This window comes from Cetorhinus maximus, chromosome 12 (assembly GCF_964194155.1).
Source record: "Cetorhinus maximus chromosome 12, sCetMax3.hap1.1, whole genome shotgun sequence".
NCBI classification, from domain to species: Eukaryota; Metazoa; Chordata; class Chondrichthyes; order Lamniformes; family Cetorhinidae; genus Cetorhinus; species Cetorhinus maximus.
This window is the reverse complement of record NC_135890.1, coordinates 11,828,078-11,855,300: the sequence shown is the minus strand read 5'-3', so window position 1 is coordinate 11,855,300 and position 27,223 is coordinate 11,828,078. Positions and strand designations below refer to the sequence as shown.

Below are 27,223 nucleotides of genomic sequence, written 5' to 3'. Positions count from 1 at the left end.
TCAGGATGTCCAAAGTACTTTACAACTGATGAAGTATTTTTTGAAGTGTCGTCACTGGTGCAATGTAGGAAATGCGGCAGCCAATTTGTGCACAGCAAGCTCCCACAAAGCAGCGATATGATAATTAGCAGATAATCTGTTTTAGGTGTTGATTGAGGGATAAAAATTGATAATTTCCCTGCTCTTGTTCAAAATAGTGCTGGGGGGGGTCGTTTATGTTCACGAGGGGGCAGATGGAGCCTTGGTTTAGTGTCTCACCCGAAAGATGGCACCTTCGACAGTGCAGCACTCTCATGATACTGCACTGGAGTATCAGGCTCTGAAATCTTTGGACTGGGCTTTATACCTATGAACTTCTGACTCAGGGATTAGAGTACGACACTGGACCATAGTTGACACAGAGAGGGCAATTTCGATCTTCTGTTACCCCTTCCCAAGTGGCTGTTGTACACAAGTGGCCATGGAGGATGGCAAGTTGCAAGGTTATTTGCATGTGGGTGGCATAACAGTTGAGCTTGGTCCTGTCACTGAGAGTGGCCGGTTGCTGGCTCATGACGGGGAGTATGATCTGATTTCCCCCCTCTAACGAAGGGGAGCTCATGCCAGTGGTAGCAGTCTATCATTGTCCAGCTGAGGCTGTAACTCAGAACACAACAGGAATCAAATATGTGGCATCCTGGTGAGTAACAATGAGTTTAACCCTGTCATCTACAATTATCAACAGAGTCATTAAGATCCATTTGATGGGCTAACGTAATCTGTGTGCACAGGATCAGAACATCAGACACCGACCCGGACCTCGCTTTTGGGATTACGTGAAACCCATTCACACATTCTTACCAAAACACTTGCTAAGGTTGGTCTGTTTATCAATGAAGACTTTAGCAGACACAACGTTTCCAAACGGCATAAACATCTGTAGGATGTCCTGATCTCCAAACTCTTGGGGAAGGTGGTAAATAAACAGATTCGCACCTTCTGGCCCTGAAGATGAGATTTAACACAACGTAAATCAAACACACAAAAAAGTTCTACATATTTAAATTGACATCCATGCTTTATTTTATTTCTGAAGTTAGAAGTTTCTTTGGTTTGGTCAGCATCCTTAAAGATATGCTAAACAAGGAGCTGAAAATGCAAGCAACGTTGTCCTTCCGATAAGAAGATGTAGGCTCGGCTCCTAGTCCCATCTTCAAAACCGGGGAACGTTTTGCTACTTCTCATCTGCAAGACTAAACGCAAGAAGGCAGCAGGAGTCTCGTGTGGGGCAGCTGGTGCATCTGTTTGATCTTGAACCCTCTGATAAGAGATGACCTTGGAAGGATTTCTAAGTTGCCCCCATTCCCATCCAGAAGGAATTATGAGCAATGGCCAAATACCCTATTACAGGCCCCGCTATGACAGGCCAGATGGAATACAGGTGACAGGCCCGAGAGGATATATTCTCATGAGCAGCACTAATACATGTAGGACCACGTGAGTGAGACACTGGCCAAAGTCCTGCAGAGGTGACGGGGCGGGGGGGGGGGGGGGGGGGGGCGGGGGGCATTGGCCGCTGGCTGGTGGGATCCCCGCATTGCCTCTTTTGGGGAAGGCTTGCCACATCCTGTTCCACTCAGGCACTTGAGGGGCCATTGGCAGGCCTTCTCCTGGAATCAAGGACCCTGGGGCTGAAGTCCAGTCTGGCGAGAGCTGCCAGCCCCCCACCACCCCCTCACCCCGCATGGGTTTGCTTGTTGTGCTCTCTGCATGGCAAGACCCTGCCCTCCGCTGGGTGAAGACCAGCTGCGGTGGGATGAGATCCTTATGCCCACTTAAGAGCCTCAACTGGCAATGGTGGCAGGAAGGCTGTCCATGGGCCTCCCCGCCACGGGCACATTTGGTGTAAAGGCGGGGAAGTGGCAGGGTCCCAACCTGCCTCCATTCGGCCTGATTAAAGGCACCCTCTGCCACCAAACGCGTGACAAGGTTCTTTCCATTGTTAATGAGCTATCATCTTTACAGGCCAGGGGGCAGGAGATTCATTTTACATTAAGCACAAACACTCCAAGCAGTGGCAGGAACGTTAAGACTGTCAGGTAATAATTCATGCAAGTGAATTATTGGTTTTAATTAGGTGACGAATTTGGCTGACCCAAGTGCACAAGGCAATAACATCTCCCACACACTGATTAAAGCGACTCAGCATTAGGCCAGCACACACAACCCATTTATTTCGAGGATGCTTGAGGTTAATAAAGTGTGCACTGCGAGTTAGAAGTTTATTAAAGGGGTAATGAGGCTTTGCTTAGTTTTAAAGTGGCAACAAAAATGACAAAATACGAGGCATGGTTAGGAAAAACTAACAGACCCAGCTAAATTGGCATTGTATAATATTGATAATCTTCATTATCAAATATCAAGAGTCATCATTGCTGATTTAACCCCAATAACATTCACTAACAATAGCTATTCTTAAATTCACACTATAATTTCTTTCATCAACAATCTAATGGCATTAATTGGATATCAATTATGTCATGTATTGGATATCACTATTATTTTCACTCATTATCAAATCATCAATAGCACTCTCCACTTCTTTAGCCCAAGTAGTTGTATCCTTCTTTATTCCAGCTGCCTCCTTATTATGCGGGGTGGATAAGATGTCTTTTGACTTCAATGACACTGAGACTCAGGGACTGCCATCCAGGTGGTTGTCCCTTGGTTGCACTGAATAAACGCAGCTCGGCTGGTTTGAGCAGTAGCAGTTCACTTCATCATGGGCAGAAGCCCAGAATACAAAGCTGCCCATGGACACTAAATTGGCATATTGATCGGACAGAGCCACAGGAAGGCTGCTTGGAAATAGGAAATAATGTTGTCCCAGCACAGATGGTTCTCTTGAGGCTGAGGCATTTTGATAGGGAAGGTTAGAGGAAGCTGCCATCTGCAACAGACTGTGCTATAATTGACCTTGAAACTTAGAATGCTGGGATAGGGTGCCAAAGGCAGAAGGGGGTTCTACATCCCTCATACTGAAAAGTACCAAATTCACCCCCTAAAAAAGCATGCTGAAGTACGCATTCCACTACTTGTTGTGAGATTCTGTTGGAATGTCTTTACATTCAATGGCTTCTAAAAGATCCTTGAATTTCAGCACTGCATCAAGTCTTTCCTTGGAGGAAGGTAAAAATCGTGAGCTGCCAAGGTGTATCCGCCTGCATCCCCATGGTGCTGGCTTGTTAGAGAATGAATCCAGGGAAACTGAGAAGGATTTGTTATCATTGGCGCCTTTGGAATAGGGATTCTCATCGAAAATTATTGGCAAGACATTTCCAATAAGGATGCCTTGCATTTTGGCAAATTTATTTGGCTGATATCTGTATAAGCAGCAAGACCCTCTTTTCCTGGTGACTATGCAGCTAGCCCCAGCAGAATGAGGAAGATCCTGCAGTGAAGAAAATAACTTTGATTGTCTATCTTGTCGGGTTTACTTCGTTCTTCAAAAAGGGGCATCCTTTGTTTCAAGTTCTCAACAAGACAGCCATCCAGTCCCTCTCTGAGAATGTGCATCTCATTCCTCTTGTGTTCTGTTTCCAATTGCGAGAAAATGTCCATTCAAGTTCCATTATGTATGGTGAAGACATTGGATGGGAAACATTCCCAACATCATCAAAAGACTTTACAAGGGCTATGCCTTCAGTAATTTCCCCTCTTATCACCTTGAGGTTATTCTGTAGTATCTGATGGGATACAAAGAGCCAAAATGACCAGCACCAATCGGGTAACAATTCTGAAACCCTCTTCTCCGACAAAAATATTCACCTCTATTGATTTTTGTCCACTGCACACCTTTCACCCTCACTTCAGATACCTAATGCACAAGAGTCAAAATCAAACTCACCCATTCATTCATCTCTGCCTTCTCCAACTCCTCCCCATCTTCTTTGGTTTCTTAGCACTCCTCTTGCCAAAGGTCCACCCACCCCAGGCCATCTTCTCAAACTCTTTGGTTTCTCTCCCATCTTTTCCCTAACTCTTGTTAAACTCGTCTGCTTAATGAAGGCCTAAATCTCCCCTGATCCCACATCCTGATCATCAAACCACCCCCTCCTCAGCCATGCTTACTGATATCATTACACTTCTCTCTACCATATGGCAATGCGCCAGACTCCTTCCAAATTTTAATACCACCCCCTCCTTCTCAACAAATCCACTCTACGTGTTCCATTCTTTTCAATTCCTGACCTATCTTCAATCATGCCTTTCCCTCTGGAATGTATCATTGCCTTGCAACTAGCCTTCCACCCCTGCCTGTATGATATGCTACAATCCAATTTCTATCCAACACATTAACACTGAGCTGGGCGAATGCCAAAATGACATATTGTGAGACTATATATTGATTCCCAGTGTCTCATCTCATCGAGTCCACCAGTCCACTCTCTTTAATGCCACGGACTATCCTCTTTGCTGCTCTGCAGTTCACCTCTCATGGCTGTAGTTATACTTTCACAAGTTGATACTGCAAGGCTAGGTATACAAATGTTTGTTCTGAGTACTCACCTACCAGAGTGCACATTAGACCATCTAGTTGCATTTCCCCATGATCCTTCCTCCATCATTTTTCAACAGTGGGGTGGAATTGTGGACCATACTTCTAAGATCCCTTAGCAAATTCTCCTTGCCAGGTGCTCACTCGTAAAATCGTGGAATCAGCGTGCCAAAGGTCTTCCTTCTATGACATGCTATTTGATAGTTTATCCTCCTATAGTTGCATGATTTCCCGACTGGTGTAGAAACACTGATTCATGTCATTATCATCTTGGGGCTCGTTGTGTCCAGTGCTGATACTGTCAAATGTCCCATTTCCATTCCAGACAAGCTACAACTCATTCAGAATGCTGCATCCAGGTTCTTAGTGGCACCAAGTCCTACTCTTTTAACACCATGTGCCCCATTCCCAGTAAGCCTGTTTTGAAATCCTCGCGTTCCATGGTCTTGCTGGAGATGCAACCACCCCTCCCAACCCCCACCACACCCATACATCCTTTGGTGGGAACACAGGAACAGGAGGACGACATTTAGCCCATTGAGCCTGTTTTGTCATTCGGTTAATCTTGGTTGATCTGTGACCTAGCTTCATATACCTGCCTTTAATTATCAAAAAAATATATCAATCACAGATTTAAACTTCACAATTTATCTCGTATCAAATGTCATTCGCGGAAGAGAGTTCCAAACATCTATCACCCTTTGTGTGAAGAAGTCTTTCCTAGTTTCATTCATGAAAGGTCTGACTTTAATTTTTAGACTATGCCCCCCAGTCCTAGACTCCTCAACCAGCAGAAATAGTTTCTTTCAATCTATCCAATCTGTTTCCTTTAATATCTTGAAAACTTTTCTCAAATCACCCATGAACTTTCTAAATTCCAGTGAATCCAACCCTAGTTTGTGTGATCTACCTTCACAAATTAACCCTTGGAGTCCAGGCATCATTCTAGTAAACCTACACTGGACTCCTTCCAAGGCCAACATATCCCTCCTGAGGTGTGGTGCCCAGAACTGCTCAAAGTAACTCCAGTTGTGGTCTAAGCGGGGCTTTGGATAGCTGAAGCATGACTTCTAACCTTCTAGATATAAAGGGCCAGCATTCCATTAACTTTTTTGATTATTTTCTGTATCTGTTTATGACGTTTTAATGATCCATGTACATGGACTCCCAAAGTTCTTTGGATCTCCACTGTTTCTAGGTTTTTACCATTTAGAAAATACCCTGTTCTAACCTTTTGAGTTCCAAAATGGATGACCTCACATTTCCCTACATTGAAATATATTTACCCATGGTTTTGCCCATTCACTTAGTCAGGGGTCTCTCCACTTGCTTGCAGTTTCCCCCCACGACACCACCCCCCCACCACCCCCCCACCCCCCTCCAACCCCCACCCCCAATTGATAGTCAGTGTTTATGTGACCCTGTTCTCTGGAACTCTCTCCTCAAACTTCTCCACCTTTACTACCCTGCCCCTTTCCTGTTTATAAAGGCCTCTGACAAACCATTCTCTGCCACTGTGCCGTTACTCCCTACCTGTGCCTCCAGCTTGCTGCCCAGTGTTGGGTTCTGCTCTGCAAAGTGCTGTGAGCCATCTTTCTGTACGTGAGAGGAGCACAATAGAAATCTATGCAGCCTTTGACCATTAACACTAACATATCTGTTCACTGGTAACTTGACACCAACAGCTTTATGCACCAATTTACTACTAAAAATGTTCATTACCAACTTAACATCAGTAACATTTATTATTAATGCAATACAAATACCCTTAAGTAATGCCAGTAGCTTTAATTGGCAATTTAACACTTGCATTGTTTACAATTAATCACCTACGGTACTCATTAATATTGTTCAGTCGCTATTTAATAGAAATAACTTCTGATCCAATGTTATTACTAATTTAGTGTTCATGACCAATATCTTTCAATGTTAATTTATCAATAGCATTCAAGGCCAATATATTGATACTAGCAGCAATGTATTCCATTGCAAGCTGTGCTCAGCCATTAGCAGCATGTACTGTAAAACAGCTTACATTTATGAGAAAAATAATTAGTGAGCTATCCAGGTGAATTGAGATTATCCTGTTCATTGCTCAATTCCAATAGGGTAGGGTTGGTATTCTGAACCTTAATGTTATCAAGGGAATAAACAGACAAGCCCACCATTCACGAAAGGAGTGGATAAAGCAGCTAATCTGGCAGCTGAGCAACGTAAGCATGACCATCGACAGATCAGCAATCCCACCAACGGCTTGTACAAGTGGCGACTTTGCTTAGTGATTCACCTGGGATCGCACTATTTAGTGAATCTAGCTTGTGTGAATATATTCATTACCAGCTTAACACCAGTACCTTTCATTATCAAGTTACAACCGTGAAGTGTTATCAGCAACCTGTTTGTTATAATTCATCTGCAACTCAACACCCAAACTTTTAACTATCAATTTATCATGGATAGATTTCGTTCCCAGTTTAACACTGACAAATTTCATTACCAGTTTCACACAATGGTAGTGGGGTTGGGGGTGGGGGAGGGGAATTAGACATCAGAGGGGGCAACAGACAGTTTGATCAGCTGCCTGAATATATACCCCATGGGATTTTCTTTTCCTTGGAACTGAATGAGATGGGAAACCTGGTAGGACATAAAATAATTGTCAAACCCTCTGAGTCTCTTTTGCCTCCCTCATGTTGAATTGTGCCCACAATATGCTTTATCAAATTAACACCTATGTGCTTTGCTAGTAATTTTAATGGTGGTCTATTATCAGTGGCAGCAGATTTCATTATACATTTGACCAAGAAAAAAGAATATGGATACATCACCAAAGAGGTTGAGATCGTTACCAATCAGAGAGTGTATTAACACATAGGCTGCTGCCAAGGCAACCTCATTGGGCGAATGGACAACTTGCCCTGCCTTATTAGCATTCCATTAATGGATGCCATTGGGATTCAATTGCATCTGGCAGACAATGACGCTTCAGTCCAGTAGTTTATAGAATCATGGTCTGATACAGCACAGGAGGAGGCCATTCAGCCCATCTTGCCTGTGCCAGCTTTTTGAAAGAGTTATCCAATTTTAGTCCCACTTCCCTGCCCTTTTCCCTTAGCACAGCAAATTATTCCCTTTCATGCACTGACCTAATTAATTTAATCTCTTAAACTCTTCAATGTCTAGGAGTGAACTCTTGGTTTTACTGGATGTTTTGTATCAGTGAGGTGCAATCTGAGTGCTAACCAGCAAAGTAGATAAAGAATCAGAAGGGCTGGGGGAGGGGGGTGGGGACAAGCACTCACCCTCCTTCTGGCTGCCTGCAGCACTCTGCTGCTGAAGCAGGCTCTGACTGTACAGTGTGGGCAGTGCAGCCGCTGCGTACTGCTGGATTCCTGAGTAGGCCTGGGTCAGTGCGTCCATGGTGCCACCCGATCCATTCGTCAAGCCGGTCGCTCCGAGTCCACCATTAAGCGCCGCCATACCTGAGAGCATTTGAGCAACTTTACATCAAACCAACAATAGAGAGAAAAAATTGCACTCATTCAATAGTTCCTTACAAAGAGAACTATCCTCTCACATTCCCAAATAAGACTTTCGCTGTTCAACTTCATTGTCATGCAACATGCAGGCAACATGCAACTGAGCTGGGATTCTCATTGAGTGGTTTTGGGGACGGATGACATTCACAATGCATTCGTCGCCAATTGCGTTCTGCAGTTATTCAATTGTTGTATTTGCCGACGTTCATCAGGAGTGCAATTTAAAAGACAGGCTGAGCTTGGACAGTAGCAAATGAAATATATTCGTACTGGATTTATTGAAAGAAAAATCATCGGTCAAATGGATGTGTAAATCCAAAGCAACACTATTTTAACAGAGATGAGCTGTCAGCCAATTTCCATTCAGATAACATTCCTCCCAGTCTGGAGCTCTGGGGTGCATCGACTGACAATCTGAACTTATTCTGTGGACCTGGAGTGGATTCAGATCGCAGACCATTGCCTCCTCCGGGCAAACAGGAAACTCTTAAATTGTAATGTTTTCACGTTAAATGAAGGTTCCACTCTAAAGGGAAAGAGCCAAGTAGGGCAGGATTGCCCAATATGGGGTTAGAGGAGATTTGGTCATCTGACAAAGGAATAGGAGACAACAGTCATTTGGTTTCCATTCTATCTTGTAGCCTTTCTTCCCCCACCATGCACGACCCTTCTTATCCAGATCAAGACAGCCTGCTCTTTAATTTGCTGCCAATTTGGTGCTTAAGGGAATTGGGAATAGGAATTTGTGTTTGCGTGTTTATGTATCTGCTTTATGATGTTTCATAATATCATTAGAGATCAGAGCAGGAAAAGGCCATTTGATCCCTCGAGCCTGCTCCATTCAATAAAAACATGGCTGATCTGATTGTGGCCTCAACTCCACTTTCCTGTCTGTCCCCCATAACACTTGATTCCCTTCTAAAATCAAAAATATGCCTAACTCAGCCTTTCCCCTTATGGGGAATCTAGAACTAGAGGGCATAGTTTCAGAATATGGAGATGAAAGGATTTCTTCTCTCACAAGGCAGTGAAACTTTGGAATTCTCATCCCTTTGAGCAGTAGAGGCTGAGTCATTGAGCATATTCAAGGCTGAGATAGACAGATTTTGGAACTATAGGGGAGTCAAAGTATGTGGGAAATAGGCAGGAAAGTGGGGTCAAGGCCACAATCAGATTAGCCATGTTTTTATTGAATGGTGGTGCAGGCTCCAGGGATGGTATGGCCTCTACTCTTGCCCCTATTTCTTATGTTATGTGAACTGGCAGCAGTTTCCCAGTGACAGAGAAGTGGATGTCATCTATGGAATGAATGACAACAAGACACCACTTAACAGGTTTTTAGATTTAAAAAGTAACAGCCCTGCACATGATACATCATCCAGGTGGCCATCTAAAGATGAGAACACTTGAAAACATAAGAGGTGACTTTGTGAAATGGATCTCTGTGATCAGCAGATGGCGTGGTGCACCATATAAAAACCAGAGACTCCTTTTCCCTTGTGAACCCACCTCCCCATGCACACTGCACCCCGCCCTACCCCCAATCGCCACCACCCAATGTTGTACTGTACCTGCCAGTGCATTAATGTTATTTAACCCAACAGTGGCTCCAGCTAGCCCCTGGAGCGTTCCCAGGGAGGTCAAGGAATTCATGGCAGCACCAGTGCCGGAATTTGTTGTTCCTGCTACTGGAGGTGTAGAAGGCGTACATGAGAAAGAAGAAAAGAAAACATTATGACTGCACTTAGAGAGAGAAAAATAACTAAACAGTCAGAACTCCGCCCATTCCCGAGCTGCCCATAGACAGGCCAGGCTGTAACATGAGCTGGCACAGTGTGAGTGGTAAGGCAGAGGGCATTCGGTCATTGGCAAGTACGTTTCAGATGCCAGCTCCACAATTCTCTAGACAAACAAGGAAATTTTTACCCCAAGATGGGGAAGGGGGAAATTTCCTCTGTTGTGCTGTTGTTTACGATTTCGCACGAGAAACAGAGAAAATCTCTCCCTCCTGCTTCCTGAGTTAAGGTTTCGCCCTAAACGCGTTAAACCTTCATGGAAACTGCGCCTTCACCACAACAACAATTTGTATTTACGTAGCACCTTTGACCTGGTAGAATGCCCCAAGGTGCTTCTTGGGACCTTTTTAATCAAACAAGGTAGGATCCTAAGCCACATATTAAGACAGATGACCAAAAGGCTTGGTCAAAGAGGTGGGTTTTAAGGAGCTTCTTAAAGGAGGAGAGAGAGGTAGAGAGGTGGAGCAGTTTTTGGAGGTAATTCCAGAGCTTAGGGCCCAGGCAGCTGAAGGCTTGGCCGCCACTGGTAGGCCATTGGAAATTGGGGATATGCAATCAGTTGGTTAGTCCTAACAAAGCCAGACTAATACCCCTTCCTCTACCCCATAGAGTATTCTCTCTTCCCCCACTTCTCTCCTTATACCCAGCTTGCTTCACAATACCACCTTACAGCACTAAAATTTATGAAAATTGATTAAGATTAAAACTAATTAGTAAATCTCCCGTGGCATTGCTGACATCGGGTGAAACAGGTTTTAGAGGACTATGGTCAATTAGGTCAGGTTATCCGAATGCAAGTCCTACACTCTGCTGTTATTTATACGTCAGTATAATTTCTTACCTTACCGTTTATAATGGAAACAGGAGGTTTATACTTCTTGTGTTGCAATTAGAGCACTTTGCCAGTGGTGGCGCCTATTCACCTTGCTTGGTAGGAGGGTGCAATTACACTGTGACAAGTTTAAATGGGCAGTTTCTATTATAGATATGGAGACCGGACTTTATGGTGGGAAAAATTCAGGCAAGAAGCATGCACACTGGTAAGACTGTAGATACATTTTGGTCAATCTCCTGTGGCATTGCACATGGGAAAGATCATGGGTGAAGTGACTTACAGCGTGAGGGCCAGGTGTGGAGAACAGTTTTAAAGGTCTCATAACCTGTCCTTATTTTTATTGTAAATTCCAAAGTTCACACTTAAAATGGAAATGGCCTATGTAAACATGTCACACTGTAGTTACACTGTCCTGCCAGCAGTGGTGTGACATGCTTGCACTGGCAGCTCCCATTATGAATGCTGACCTTGGAACTCATACTGGAAAAAGTATGCACGGACTCAGGATATTTAACATATAATAGATTTATACAGTCACAATAGTCAAAAAGTAATTTATAAAATACATACCAGGCATCGACTGCTGATTGCTGGTTCCCCATTGCACTGCGGGAACAAATGTAAAAACACTCACACACATGCACAGACTACCCTATCTTCTCTACTAATTTATACTTCTTTTTAAATAAAAGAATAGCTTGTTTGTCAGGTTACCGACCCTGTGCACTATTATCAGGTTATCAGTTTACAAATCATCGCTGCTGAACAGCCTTAGGAGATGCATCTGGTGATTTCCAGCCACGTTGCTTTACTTCCCCAATAAACCATCTGCCGCTCGTGTTACTTGGTTTAACTGTCCCCTTTTTTTTTGGAACAAATGCACCTCCTGGACAACAAAAACCATATTGCTTGCGTCTGAGGTGCTGCCTTCCTGTGCTCCACAAAACATTCCAAGAGCCTGCAAGCGCTCATTGTCAATATGCGTGCTCTGAAAGACAGGCCACAGGAGAGCGATTGGGAGCAATTGTGCTACCTGATTGCACAGCTTTGCTTTGTTGGTAGCATTCTCGCATCTCAGCCACACAGCTGAGGGTCCCAGCCACACCCGAGACCTGGGTGGCCTTTGGGTAGTTGCTAAATCAGGGTCTCATGCATGTTAAAGATCCAATGGGTGCTTCCTGATGAAGAGTAGATATTATCCCAGTGTCCTGGTCAACTTTCAAAAACAGATAATCCATTTCTTGCTGTTTACAGGAACATTTTTAATGCAAATTGGCTGCCATGCGTGTTTACATAACAAGAATGACTGCACTTTAGGGCATCATTGAGGCTCGATAATACTCTAAATAAAGCTCTTTCCTTTCTCTGTAATTTTCTATTCCATAGCCAATGGGCACTGAGCCCAGTTGAAATCACTTCAGTATAAAACTGCAGATCTCGCCTTCTTGACCTGTATTGCTTAGTACCACATGGTGGAATTTCACTTTGATCACCGAGCAATTTCACTTTGATCACTGGTGCAACTCCACCTTGACCACTGGCGCGCTACTGAACCAGAAAAAGTGTCACAATCAATCCATTAACTGATCTCTGTCAGCCCAGCAATAACGGCATTAGTTGGTCTCAAGCCTCAGTCCACAGGCTAACAGGGGAGAAATCAGCCAAGGCTCATCTGTTATCAAGTTACCATCGCTGGAAAATGAGCACGTGCACAGGGATATTTGGTGTAGGCATGAATGGTTCCAATTATGCTGTTGCTCTACAGTTGAAACAATTAGCAAGTGGGTAGCTTTTACCTGATCATCTGAAGCTCCATCATAGGTGAGTGAGCTTAAGAAAGGAAGGTGGGGGAAAGTGGAAAAGCTTTTCAATCAATGGAATCACTGTTGAAGCCATCAGACCTCTGGTCATGCTGATCTGTTCAGTGTTCAGACTCAAACAGCAAACTGCCCCACTACAACCCCTTGCATTAGCGTTTTCAACATAGTACAATGTCCCAATGTGCTTAACAGGAGGGTTATCAAACAAAGGAGAGATTTGGACAGGTGACCACAGACTAAAAATTGGATTAAAAGGAGGAGAGAGTGGCTGGAGGGGTTTCGGGAAGGAATTCCAGAGCTTAAGACCCAGGCAGCTGAAGGCACCGTCCCTAATGATAGGGTGAATCAGTGATGTACAACAGGCCAGACTCTGAAGAAGGCAAAGTTCTTGGGGAATGGTAAGGCTGGTGAAGGTTACGGAGAACAGGAGGCACTAACAGCAAAACCTCATTGGGCTTGGAAGAGGTGAAGCGACAGACAGCTAGCTGGTCTGAACGGCAGCCTAAGGTAAACCTTTGTCACACCCAGCATGGTGAGCTCTACCTTCTATTACATGATGACACTAGACCTCTTACCAATCAATAATACTGGATGGAGCCAGAGTCGTTAACTGTGCGACATGTTAAAATCTATTGACAGTGAGACAATGAAAGGATGTTTTGCTGAAGGGCACAGTCGTCAGACAATAAACCTAATTCCAGAGATGTCAGATCAGAATCAGTGTCCTATGTTTCCAAGATTTTTAAAAAAAAAAACAAGGTCCCCAGTCAGATATTACCAATCAACACGGTCTGGGCTTATGTTCCCAGAATGATCACTACCCAAATGATACTGCAGGTTATGCCTTTCCCAACACCTGTGCATTCATTATGACTATACTATTCTGACCTGTCTGTTTTTTATTTATTCAAGGGATGTAGACATTGCTGGCAACTGCAAGGCCAGAGTTTATTGCCCTACCTTAACTGCCCTTGAGAAGGCTGGGATGAGCCTCCTTCTTGAACAGCTGCACTCCATGTGGTGTAGGTACACCCACAGTACTGTTAGGGAAGGACTTCCATGATTGTGACTGAGTTACAGTGAAGGAATGGCTAAAAAGAAAAATAGGTGTGTGGCTTGGGCGGGGGGAGCTTGGGGATGCTGGTGTTCCCATGCACCTGTTGCCCTTGTCCTGCTAGGTGGTAGAGGTTGCGGGTTTGGGAGGTGCTGTCGAAGGAGCCTTGGCGAGTTGCTGCAGTGCGTGTTGTAGATGATACACACTGCAGGGATAGTGCGCTGGTGTCTCTCTCTTTCAGGTCTGACACATCTTGTGTATTTCTATCATTTTTGTTCTTATTTCAGGTTTTCAAGAGTTTCTCATTTTTCCCTAAACATGCCTGATTAAGTTGTGTGATGCCTTTCGTGGAAAAGTTTATTGAGTTATAAATGACTTATTTTGGTATCTCTAACAATCTGAACCCATAAAGATTATCATAAAGTCTGGAGCTCAGCTCATCAAACCTGCGGCATCCAGAATCTGACCAGTCCATCTGAGAGTTCCTTCAGACCACTCCTTGTTCATCTCCTGTACTAAGCAACACCACCTAATAAATTGAAGTGGTGTTGTTGCTGTCTCCTAGTGTCTCCATCCCTACCTGCTTTGTGCTGGTATTTCCGAAGTATTGAGGAAAAGTACCAATATTGATCCATTTGCAAACCTCCTGTTACATTTCAATTCAGAGGTAGGGAAATGCTCCCTGTCTACAACCCCGCTGGCACACTGAGCAGGAAGACATCCACAAGAGAGGGAGCACCAATGGAAGGCTATGCCACCTTGGCTGCTAATTCCAGACCGGTTTTGGCAGGTCTAAAAAGCAAGGGGTCATCCACTCACCTCCTCTCAAATGGAGAGTCATGTGCATCGCGTTGGAATCTAAAGCAGGAGGGAGAACAGTTGTGGTGGTGGTGGGCATGATACACAGATCAAGATGGTAAAATGAAATGTGGAACGGACAGGGGAAACTGTTACGGCTTTGTTATGCCATACAGGGAAAGACCCAGGAGACAATATCCAATTTCTTAGCAAGAACCACAGGCCATTTTCAATCAAAACTTCTTAAATTTGTAATACCCTCTTCATTTTAAGCAAACCCTTTGGGAGCAAAGGATTAATGCAATTATCAGATTCTGCACATAGTTTTACTCAGCGTAATGAACTCATTTATAATCATGTGATATGGAAAATCTATATATATGTAGATTTCCTATGATACTGCTTAGGGTGAGTCAGCATGTGGGGATGTTTTATAACAATAGGGTGGTTATTGACAATCTGCGTGTGATGGGGCCAAGAGCTCAAGTCTCTCACCAGCTGGAAGGGGATGCACTGAAATCAACAATAAAAAAAAAGCAAATTCGGCAAGTCCCAGAATGGGCGAGTAATCTGTTCCTTGTCGGTGTCAAACCAGTCGATCTCAGAATTCCTGGACCAGGGAAGGAAAAAAGAAAACCAGCCGTAGTGTCTTCTCCTGATTGCTTTCCAGGAGGGAAATCTTCATGTGTGAGCACCGGGTCGGAGCAGAGCGAGGTTCAACTGTCATGTCCTTCATGGTCAAACCAGTCTGCATTCCAGGCTGTCTAGGGCGAGGTACGAGGAAACAGGGGGCACTCAGGAAACAGCACTGCAGCCCGACTGGGTGCTTTTGTAGGGGCGAAAATGAGAACGAGAAACTGAGGGTATGGACGAAATTAAATCAAAAGAATCAAATGTTACCTGTGATTCTTCTTAGCAACTTTTAAGGCCTCCTGTTTAATTCCGATCTATGCTGGATGACTAACCTATTAACATCCAGAACAAGCCTCCTCAGGACCATGTCTAACACTGAATTTGCCACCGAGTTGAAAAGCAGGCACAGGTCCACCGAGGATTACACTGTCTAACAGACTGTTATTGCTCCCTGGCTAACAAAACCTTAGAAGCAACGATAAAAGTTTTCCCATTAAACAAAATAATAACTGTGCAACTGCTGGCACTGAGGACAGACTCTGTGTCACTGTAACGTCTGCTAAGCTGCCACTAAGTTGGTTCAGTGCCTCTGGATGAAATATTGTCATTTGTAAATATTCACTTTTGATATTGACACTGGTTGGGGGTGGGCAAGGGTTTTCTTGTCGAACACAGCCTCCAGGGGTTGCTGGTTTTGGGCGGGGAGTTGAGGGGGGTGAGGGAGGGGGAGAAGTGTAACAGCCAAGTTGTCAGGGACTGTCGAGGGTCACTGGGAGAAGTTTAAACCAATATTCTATAATTTAAGAGAAAAGGGAACTCTTCGACATAGTGCTACACTAGGAAAGAAGAGGGTGTTTTTTTCTTCTCTAAGTTGCTTCTTCGATGCAATCAATAGTATGACCCGCTTGACTATCAGGCCATCCTCCATTTCATTGGTTAGAAAAACACCACTTAAAATCAGTGCCCAGCAAATTATGATCTGGAACATGCTGTCTGTAAGAGTGAAGGAAGCAAATTCAATAATCCTTTTCAAAAAGAAAACGTATCAGGGCAATGTATGAGGAATTGGAGGTATTGGGGTGAGGGTGTGGAGGGTTGTGGTTATGGGTTTAATTGAACTGCTCTCTCAAAGAGTCAGCACAGGCAAGACAGGTCGAATGGCCTCCTCCTGTGCTGTAAGATTCTATGATTCTATGACTAAGTGAGGACTGGTGCCAAGCAAAACTCTTGCCCCATCTCTATCAAAAACAGGTGTTGGGTGGCAAAAGAACATATTGATGGCAAACTGCTAAATAAAATATTTTTTTAACTGCGAGACCTAAATTTTTATTGCCCTTTAGAACATATCTCAGAAACCTCCCGAAGAGCTTCACTTGCAATGAATTATTCTGAAGTGCAGAGTTGGTCGTTATGTAGGCAAATATGGCAACCAATTTGTAAACATTAAGACATCACAAGAACAGCAATGAGCTGAACAGGCAGCTAATATGTTTTAGTAGTGTTGCTTGAACGAGAAATGTTGCTTATGATATCCTTCCTTCAAATAGCACTGACAAATCATTTGTCATTCGATCTCTCAGTTTAATGATTCAGCTGAAGGATGGTAACTCCAACCATGTAGCACTCGCTCAGCACTGAACTGAAGTGTCAGCCTAGATTATGTGCTCCACTGTGAGAGAGAGGCACAAGCTTATTACCTTCCGACACAAGTGAGATTGTGCTCACAAGCTGAGGAAGGCAAGACGACAAGCTGACATGCCATTTTTTACATATATTCGCGGGATATGACAAGGCTAGTGTTTATTGTCCCACCATAACTGCCCTTACGATGTGGTGGCTGCAGTCCATGCTGTTGGTGTCAGTACACCCACAATGCTGTTAGGTAGCGAGCTCCAGGATTTTTGACCCAGCGACAGTGTAAGAACAGTGACATATTTCCAAGTCAGGATGGTGAGTGACTTGCAAGGGAACTTCCAGGTGGTGGTGTTCCCAGTCGCCTACTGTCCTTGTTCTTTAGGTGGTAGAGGGCATGGGTTTGAGAGGTGTGGTTGAAGAAGCCTTGGTGAGTTGCTGCAATGCATCATGTTTGGACCAAGGATGTAATGAGGTCAGGACTCAAGTGGTCCTGGCAGATTTCAAACTGAGCATCAGTGAATTATTAGGGATCAAGTGTTGCTTGAAAGCACGTTATCAACACCCTTCCATCGTTGTCTAGGGGACAACAGAGGTGACCACAGGCAAAATGCCTGTTATTTAAACTTAATGTAAAGTTGCATTTTTAAGGCCAAATCTTAAAGTAATAAGCTATTCTTGATTGTTTAACTAGCTCTATTACTGGTGCTGTCAGACCTGCTGAGTTTTTCCAGGTATTTTTATTTTTGTTTTGGATTTCCAGCATCCGCAGTGTTTTGCTTTTATCTATTACTGTGATGTTAGGATGTTAGGGTCTATCGGCGAGCTGCAGTATATGAGCTAAAAATAAAACTGGGTGACCTGGGGAGGGCAGAGGTTCCTCTGAAATCACCATCAATGTTTAGAAGCACTGAGAGGGATGGGACTAAATCACCCAATCTCATTACACCCACAGTGACAGGAGAAACATTCTGGAATTTACCATTAAATTAAAATGCATGAATTAACATCAAATCCTTGAATTCAAAAGCTTGAGTGGTAGTAGCAGAGGGGCTTATGTAAAATGGGGCCCATAGTTGTCCCACTTTAAATGCACAGTACATTCCCTGTATCCTTTGTTAAAGCCTCATTCAAATCCCTTATCTGAAACGATCTTCTTAAAAACAGACCTGGTGTTACACCGACTTATCTACAATTGGCTTCTTTAGATTAGCTTGGGATCACAACACTGATAAACACAAAAAGTATTATCACCAGCCTGCAGTGCAGATCTCTTTGGTTTAAGTAGCCTTGAGAACTGATAGTGCAGGATTCAATCATCGCAATACTTCTGTACTAGACCTGCTCTGGAAGCTCCCATGTGCTAGAGAGTTTAAGCTTTGATTGTGCATTGAATAGTTCGTGGATTATGACTCTACTTTAACAAGTATTAACAACTCATTGGCTCCCTGATGGCACTGTCATTACTCTGCGCAGAGTTGAACTATACAGCACAGGGCAGCAGCAGGCTCGATGATGAGCTAATCCCTCCCAACTTGGATGGTAGGTTGTAGGGGCACATGCTGGCCTCAGAATCGCAAACGCAGAAAGAAAACCCAGCCAGATTCACCTGCACGGGCCTCCCCATACAATCCAAAAGCCTGGGGGGATTTTGTTTGTGCATTGCTCTTTGCGATCGACAAGACCTTTTAACCCTTAACAAGTCCATCTGCCGATAATGAAGATTTAAGTTGACCAGTCCGAGGTGGAAATGCCACCAACACGAAAGGTAAATTGGAAGTACAGGGTTCAAGGAATTGATGAAAGTTCAGGGACGGAGCAGGGAAATGGGATTGAGTGGATAGCTCAGATGTAGAATAATGCTTTCATTTATATAGCGCCCTTCACAGCCTCAGGACATCCCAAAGTGCTTTATGGCCAATGAATTACTTTTTAGGCGGAGACACAGTTGTAATGGTTACAGCCAATATGCGAACATCAAGGTCACAACAAATAGTAATGTGATCATGTACAGGTAGGTAACCTTCTTTAAGCGACATTGACTGAGGAATAAATATTGGCCAGTACACCAGAGATAACTGCTCTGCTGTTTGTCAAAATAATGCAATGGGATCTTTTATATCCACCAAGAGAGCAGACAGGCCCTTGGTTTAATGCCTCATCTGAAAGACAGTGTGGCACTCCCTCCGTACTGCACTGGAGTATCAAGCCTACATTATCATGCTCAATTCTCTACAGCGGGACTTGAGCCTTTGCTTTCTGACTCAGAGGTGAGAGTGCTAATACTGAGCCATGGCCTTCTCCAGTACTGAGGTATCTATGAGAAGAAACAGGTGACTAACTTTCTTCTGGCCCTCCTCTGTGGTGACGTACAAAGTGATGTAGAAGAGAAAATCAATGCATACCCATGGTTCTAGGACAGACTACAATGAGAAATGATGTTACAGAGCAGCCAGACTCAACAAGAGTGAACACAAACACCAAATCCAGTTGTGACTGGAACTTTTTCACTCGTCTGCAATGGCATTTTGCATTAGACTTTCCACTGATCTAGCTCATTTGGCTACTGGGGTCATTAAAAAATGTCCCTGCCATGTTCTGCATTGGAAAATTCAGAGGGTTTTCCCCAGGATGAAATGAAATCTATGAGTGCCCTGCACTGTTATTCTGCATGCATGAAGCAGCAATTTATCAAGTTGCACCCAAAGAGCCATCACATTATGCTACTGGCAAATGATTTGATCACTTGCGCAGGGAGATTTAAAATAGTAATTCAGCACAAGCAGTTATCGCTTTGCAGAATACTTGCTAATCTTAGCCAGAAATTCATTAAATAATAGAAAAAATTATAATTAAAAAAAAAATCATTAAAAATGTTCTGAACAAGCTCATTTTTTTTCCCTACAGCTTAACTCCACAATGGGGAACCATCCACTATCTCCTGGGCCCACTTAAAATGACTTCATCTCAGACTTCACAGAGCACCAACTCTGATACCTGATTTAGAGTGGAGAAGTCAAACACTCCCAAAATAAACAGCCTTACCCATTGTCATATGTTCCTGACCCCATTTGCACTCATGCAGAAGACAGTCACACGTGTGCAATGTGAGTGAGCTATGGATTTTTCACATTTATGATAGCATATTGGAAACACATGCTCACCAATGTGACATTCCACATTTAATTCATCCCTTCCCTGACAATGAGAAATGGCCTATCACAGTCATTTGAATGTTAGAAGACGAAGAAATATATGTTGAGACCCTTAAGCAATTCCCTGGAAGAACTTCCCCGCTATATTGAAAGCATCGCGTTAAAACAATAACAATGTGGACCTTAAAAAGCGTGATCAAAATCTCAATCAGAAGTCCACTCACGTCCAGCACAATTAATCGTGCAGGGACCTTCCTTGGCTGGGCCTCAGGAGGTTTGAGGAAGGAAGCCTAGTGAGGCATTGTCATGGAAGGACAAACCGCTTTGACCAGGTGAAAAGGGCGGTTTTGGTGGATCTCGGCCTGGATTTGTGGTGAACCGAATTCCCCTCTGGCTCAAAGAGGCGCTTTCTCATCTTGTCAACCCAACAACTTAACAATCCAGGCCCACGACACATTGCTATCTGAGTTTGTAGCCTGGAGATACAATTTTGGGCTTTGCTGTTCAGCTCTGACCCAGATCCAACAGAAATAGCAGGACGCATGGGAAAATATTCACGCCAAAATAAAGGGCCACCGTCAGTTGTGATTCCGCCCTGAACTATCTGGAAACAGGTGCCCGCTGCCAAAGTGTTTCGAGTGTTGTCACCCAGCCCAGTGGATACTTGCCCACCTAAATTAAGCTGCTCTAACATAAAATATGATCAGATTGCAGTATGGACCTGTTAAACACTTCAGTGGATTTATCGCAACTTGAATCAATTAAACCACCCAGGCTCATGTGCCAACATTACAAAGCGTTTGTTTTTGAAAAAAAAAAGTGAATCGCCCTTAAAATAATGACTCAAACTGAGCGATAATAACTTAACAACAGAAGTCTGCTGTCACATGTTGACTATGTCTGCAGCACAAAGGGCACAATCACATTTTGAGTTTAGGTGTTACTGGATCAAACTCACACTCTACTCTGCACTCTCCCCACCATAAACATCTCTCTTGATCTTCGTTACTATTGTATAATGGGTGCTGATCTAACATCTCCCGTTTTTACAATATTGCCCATTTTTACACTACCCCCTGAGAAGTCTGCCACAATTTCCTGACTGGGTTCAAATTGCCCCTAAACCAAACACTGTCAACACTGCATCTCTCTCAGTATCACAGGATCGTGACGGTGTAGAAGGAGGCCATTCGGCCCATCGTGTCTGCACTGGCTCTCTGAACATTTTACCTTAGTGCCAATCTCCTGCCCTATGCCCGCAACCCTGCATGTTATTTCTATTTAGGTAATCATCCAATGCCCTCTTGGATGCCCCAATTAAACCTGCCTCCACCACACTTCCAGGCAGTGCATTCCAAACCTTAATTACTCGCTGCGTGAAAAACTTTTTCACACCTCTCATTTGCTTCTTTTGTAAAACGCTTTAAGAACTGTGGCAGAACTCCCAGTTCGGCCTGCTATGCTCAACCCATTGTCATTTATATGTATAACAGCTAATGAGTAACATCACAGGGGATCAGCTTGTTTTGTTTTAAAGTGAGTGAATTAAAAACTGGGTTACCTGGACTTGTCAATGCGCCAAGTGCTCCTGTGGCCGCAGTGAGTGGGTTGGCATTCGTTGTCGCTGTGTTCTGAGCTGCTGCTGCAGCTGCCGCCAGGGTTGCTAGGTTTTGTAGCTGCAAAGCGTTCATACCTAAGAAGAACACAGACAACCTCAGGCCATGTTTGACGGGATCCAAACACTACTGGAGAACACTCTCCTGTTTTTGCAGCTGGTGGACCTCCTTTCACTGGGATAACAGAACAACATTATCCTAACCTCTGCTCCGCCATAAATCAGCCAGTGCTGAAAGCAATCGCCTTTTAACAAACTGAAGCACCCGCACGAGCAATGTTTGGGAGGAGAAAAACAATCGTCAGCAACTGAATGATAGCCCCGCAATTAAAAACGGGAAGCACTGGCAGGCTGTAATGAAAACACAAAATGCTGGAAATACAAGAGCAGGATGGTTAGTCTCTGAAAGAAGGCTGTTACTGTTTCACGTATAGACCCTTCGTCAGAACTTCCGAACCAGGTCTACAATCAAAAGGTTAACTCATTTTTTTTCAGATGCTGATGGCTCAGCCTGTGGCCTGTTCAGCATTTTCTGTTTTTGTTGCAGCAGCTGAAGATTTTTTTTTATACATATATCTCTAATAAATATTTCTGAACATTGACCAATGTAAAAGCTGAGAGAAAAATAAGCCTCTCTAGCAGGGCAGGGGAAGAATTTTTCCTTCATTCTATAGGGTTTTTTACTTATATAAATCAGGGAAACTAGAGGGTCACAAACACATCACTGGGATGTGGGTAAGTTTAAAAAACACGTGCAATCTACATCAGACATTTGAAGCTGTCCAAGAACATCACAGCCTTAAAAACAGCGCTGCATTCCAGACAGCACAGGGCTCCGCAGAGCACAGGGTTCCAGACTTCTTCTCATGAAGCGTCCTATTTGGCTACTAATCAATTTTTCTCCTTCCAATGCCAACTGGCCTGCTGTTTAATTCCAGCACTTTCTCCACACAACTGCCATTGCTCTGGACTCCCCTGGTCCTTTTGCAAGTCCTGAAGTCTGAAAAGATCAGATTCTGCACAGCTGCTTGGTTTCACTAACATATACATATGTCGCCTCAGTGACAAAACTCCGATGGGCACAGCTGACCATGTGCAATACACTGGGCTTGTTCCCTTATAGCAATTTTAAAAATTATGTTTCTCATTTTATCCCTTTTTATTAATTTCTCTCTTTTCCCACCATCGGTACAGATTGATGGATCCAATACTGATCTAATGGAGGCAGAGTGTACCCATACTTTGTTTGCAGGCTGTAGGTGCATCATGACCTTCACTGTCGCTAGGTCAAAATCCTGGGACTCCCTTCCTAACAGCACTGTGGGTGCACCTACACCACATGGACTGCAGCGGCTCAAGAAGGCAGCTCACCACCGCCTTCTCAAGGGTAACTACGGATGGGCAATAAATGCTGGTCCAGCCAACGAAGCCCACATCCCATGAATGAATTAAAAAAACCCTGCAGCAATTGCAGAGGGGTTTTCCCACTTGCCGAGGGTACTCCTGATCTGTATTGGGATGAAACTAACTTGTTGCCAGCCTGTGGAAGTAACAGGATCACTCCATGGTACATGCAAGTTGACTGGGATACTGCAGGATGGCTGGCAGACTTGTGAAACCCGTACACCAGCATTAATCAACACATTCAGGACAGGAGGGGGGATAACTAAAAATAAAAAGGGGCAGAATTTGTCTGTTTGAGAGTTAAAAATGGAATCTATACTCAATGTTCATTCCTAAGGGCTTGCTGACTTCATTGTGCAGCGTGAATATACGGGTAGGAAATGACCATATATTCATACATGCCATAATATGGTATGTCAAGCCAGCACCAGACTCACCAATGGTTGGAACATCATGACCAAAGCCTTCCCTTGAATAATGTAATAAATAGGAACACAGGTCCTTACTGTGTTTTAAGGATATAAAACAGATGCAACATTGCCCAATTTTGCACCCTGCGCCCCAATAAAATGTCTAACTCGTTTTACAGGTGATCCGGTGGATGTAATCTGTTCTCAGTCAGGAATGTGACTGTTATCCTGACAGACTCTGCCAGCAATTGCTTATGTCCTCAAACCTGACTGTCTGCAGGCAAATAATGCAGTTAACATAAGCATCTGCCTGCTCCTTATTCTGACCAATGTGTAGTAGCTCATGAAATTCATGTTGCTTTCTTTCTAAGGCTTGTTCACTTATAAATGTTCTTCTTGCATGGATAATATGGAGAGACATTAGCCAAGCCATATTGTCTGTTCCACTGGATCAGGTGGGTGTTAAAGATCCCATTGCACTACCTGAAAAAGTTCTACCGATGACCTGGGCCAACATTCCTCCTTCAATCAAAATTAAACAATTTGTTACAAAGTTTCTAAAATGCTCATGTTTTGGGACCGTCTCTTTAACTTAACGTGGAATGAATGAGGTCATGTGACCTGCTCTGAAATCTGCCCAACAGCAGGCCTGGGTGGCTTGGCTGTTAAAGGCTAAAAGGGAAGAAGGTGCTAAATGTTCACACCTGTAGACAATAGGAAGAGCAGTTGTGTTGACTGTGGGTAGACTGTTAATCTCCAAGTTTCACAGGGAGGTGTTGGAATGTCAGGTTTTTATAAACCGTTGTACTTTGAACTTTCTGTCAAATTCCAAGATAGAATGGAGTTGGAGGTCTGGAGGATAGCTAATTAGAATTTTCTACCTAGATACAAGGCCCACATGATTCACGATGCCATGGACATGTGCTTTGGAAAGGGAAGAGTCCATAGCAAGCCACTGTAGTTATCAGGTTACAAGGTTCCTATGATATCACTGAACCTCACAGAAACAAGTCAGTCTGCAAGAATTTGAGAGAGAAAGCAGAAGATAGAGGCAGCTAGTTCTGCATGTGAAGCAGAGAAAATTCTGACCCTATTGTTTGCCACGCAGTACGCAATTGGGAGTTCATGTTCAGATTGAAGAGACCGAGTTCGTGTGGATTTTAAGGTGGTTGGAAGATTCACCTAGCTTGGGCTAGAGGGGTGGAATCTCCAGCAAAAACCTCACACTTAAAGTCAGTTCTGGGATTAGAAATTATCCTGCTGGGAAAGGAAAAAGGAAGCAGGCCATCAGGAATGGAGAATAGCTTCAGACTGGTTCCAGGAGAATGAAGTGTCTACTTAAGGGACAGGATGTAACCAGGGGAGGAAGAAGTTGGGGGTGGAAAATCAGTCGTTTTAAAAGTTAAATCAGGAAATCTTTCTGTAGTTTCGAGTATAAGTTGCCTACTGAATACCACTTGGACAAGGTTGCTTTTAGCTTGTTTGGTACAGTAAAAGTCTTCAAACTGAAATCTTGTTGTGTGATCCTTCCAGTCACTGGAAACTCAAATATCTTTTTAAAAGGGATTGTAACACATTTTGCTACCGTCTATGTGATGTTCTTGGTGCAGAACAGCTGGCAACCCTGCCTGCTAACAACAACCACAGCACTCCAAAAAGTAATCTGCTGCTCATGAAGTGCTTTGAAATGTTTTGGCAATGCGATAAGGTGCTTCATATGTGCCAGTGATCCATTCTTATTTTCTTTCTCTTCTGGAGTCATTGTATTAAGTGTTGGCTAAGAGGGAATGAGGCAGCCTTCATTAGCCTGCTCTGTAATGCCTGTAATCCAGGCTCAAATAAATTAGGCTGATCACGCAACAGCCCTGGATTGGTGATGTGGCACCACATTCAGGGAATGGGTGTTTGCCTAATTCTGCTAGCATGAGATAGTTTTATTAACAAGGACGGAAACATTCAAAGCATTCGAATATAAGGAAACAGGAACAAGAAAAGTCCCATTTGGTCATCAACAACAGCAATAACGTGTAATTATATAGGACCCTTGAGGTAGCAAAACATCCCAAGGCACTTTACAGGATCATTATCAAAATAAAAACTTCCCATTGAACCACATAAGGGGACATTAGGATAGGTGACCAAAAGCTTAGTCAAAGAGGTGGGTTTTAAGGAGCATCTTAAAGGAGGAGAGAGAGGTGGAGAGGTTTGGGAAGAGAATTCCAGAGCTTAAGGCTCAGGCAGCTGAAGGCACGGCTCCTGATGGTGAAGCGAATCAAAATCAGGGAAAGCGCTAGTAGCCAGAATTGGAGGAGTGCAGATATCTCGGAGGGCTGAAAGGCTGGAGGGGGGGTTATAGAGATAGGGAGGGGTGAGGGGAGGAAAGGGTTCGAAAACAAGAATGAGGATTTTAAAATTGGGGCATTATCCGACCAATGGAGTCAATGTAGGTCTGAGAGCACAGGGGCAATGAGTGAACTGGGCACACTGGAAATTCACATACGGGCAGCAGAGTTCTTGCTTCCCACAGCTGTCCATTCTGAGGTACGTTGAACTCCAACCCACCCATTTTATAGAGATTATAAGACAAAGGGAGGCCATTTGATCCAGGGCATCTCAAGCCAATGCTAGCTCTTCACCCAGAAATATGCACTCTAACTCCTTTCTTCCGTCCTTTCCCCATATCCTTTTACAAGCTATCTTTTTAAATACTTACCAACTTCATCTTAAATGAGCTGACTGTGATAATGTACTCCTGTTCTAATAACTCTTGTGTGAAAAGATTCTTCCAACTTCACCTTTCATCATTCTAGTACTAATAGGGTTTATACCCCCCTTTTGCCAATTTATCACCAGTAGAAACACATTTTTACTGTTTACCCTTTTAAAATATTCCAGAAATTTGAAAAATCTCCTTTCAGACCCTGCTTAATCATTTCTTTTCTGGTGAAAAAATGGCCCAAGTTTCCAATTCTTTCTTTATGCTTCTAACTTCTCATTCCTAGTATCACTTTAAGTGAATGTTCATCACCTACTTTTCAAGGCTCCAATATCCTTCCTATTTTGCGATAACCAGACTGCAGTCAATGCTCCAATGGCGGCTGAATCAAGTTCCTGCACAAACTCCACATCCTTTAATAAACTCTCCCCATTTTTCTTTTTGAAACCAATGTGAAGGACCAGAGTCCACATGGAGAGCAATACAAGGGTTGTGAAAAGCAAGGGAGAGAACAAAACAAACCTAGGAATAGTGGGTGGGTGATGATAAAGCTTGAGTTTTACAGGGCTTGAAGAAAGAAAGGAAGAGTAAAGGAGGGAAGGTATTCCAGGTTTCCTGGCCTCAGGAAAGAATGGGCAAGAGATGATGCAATTAGCTGCATTGTAAATCAATGTTATCAGCCCCATGCATTTCCAATGCGTGGTACAATGCACCGAAGCTTAAGTAGTGCAGGAGAGGAGTAATGATGACAGGTTAGGCAAACCCATTTTCATCCTCATGATTCCACCAATTAGCCTTGGCAACGGGAAGGAGGCTTCCAAGAAACTTGGTACAAGTTTACAACATTATGGAGCAAACTGACAAAAGTGCTTGAATCAAATTGTTTGCTATAATGAAAGGTATGGAGGAAGTTAAGTGTCAGAAGGGTAATAGAGTTGTTGAATATGCTACCAGAGAACATTGGAGCAGTGGGTTCAAGGGCCAATTAGATATGTTTCTAGAGGGATACAATGAGGCGGCGGGGTTGATCTGTGAAGGAGTGGAATTATTGGGCCTATTGGCCATTTCTTGTTCCTAAACTTTCATAATAGTCCTCACTGGCCAACCATCCCTGTAGTCAGAAGCATTTCTCTGTCCCACCAGTTTATCACCCCCTTTGAGTACATAATCCAAAATTATATTAACTATGCTAATTTCTAAATATACTTTCCATTTTCATTATGAATATTGTAAATAATAGTAAATAGTTATTGACACTTTATCCAAATATTTGCCCAGA

General features: G+C 43.6%; 1 protein-coding gene across 27 annotated transcripts in view; it reads right to left on the bottom strand.

Annotated features, from left to right (window-relative positions):
• The window catches only part of celf2 (cugbp, Elav-like family member 2), a 726,013-nt gene that overhangs the window by 5,321 nt on the left and 693,469 nt on the right, over positions 1-27,223 (bottom strand). For 12 of the 27 annotated variants that reach the window (XM_078553002.1, XM_078553000.1, XM_078552995.1 and 9 more), the window contains 6 exons: positions 21,361-21,492; positions 11,278-11,313; positions 9,648-9,764; positions 7,840-8,019; positions 6,071-6,133; positions 841-984 (listed from right to left, as the gene is read on the bottom strand). In XM_078553002.1, the coding sequence (XP_078409128.1) occupies positions 841-984; positions 6,071-6,133; positions 7,840-8,019; positions 9,648-9,764; positions 11,278-11,313; positions 21,361-21,492 (672 nt within the window). The remainder of the gene's footprint in view (positions 1-840; positions 985-6,070; positions 6,134-7,839; positions 8,020-9,647; positions 9,765-11,277; positions 11,314-21,360; positions 21,493-27,223) is intronic. The other 15 variants (XM_078553013.1, XM_078553014.1, XM_078553017.1 and 12 more) reach the window with 7 other exon arrangements.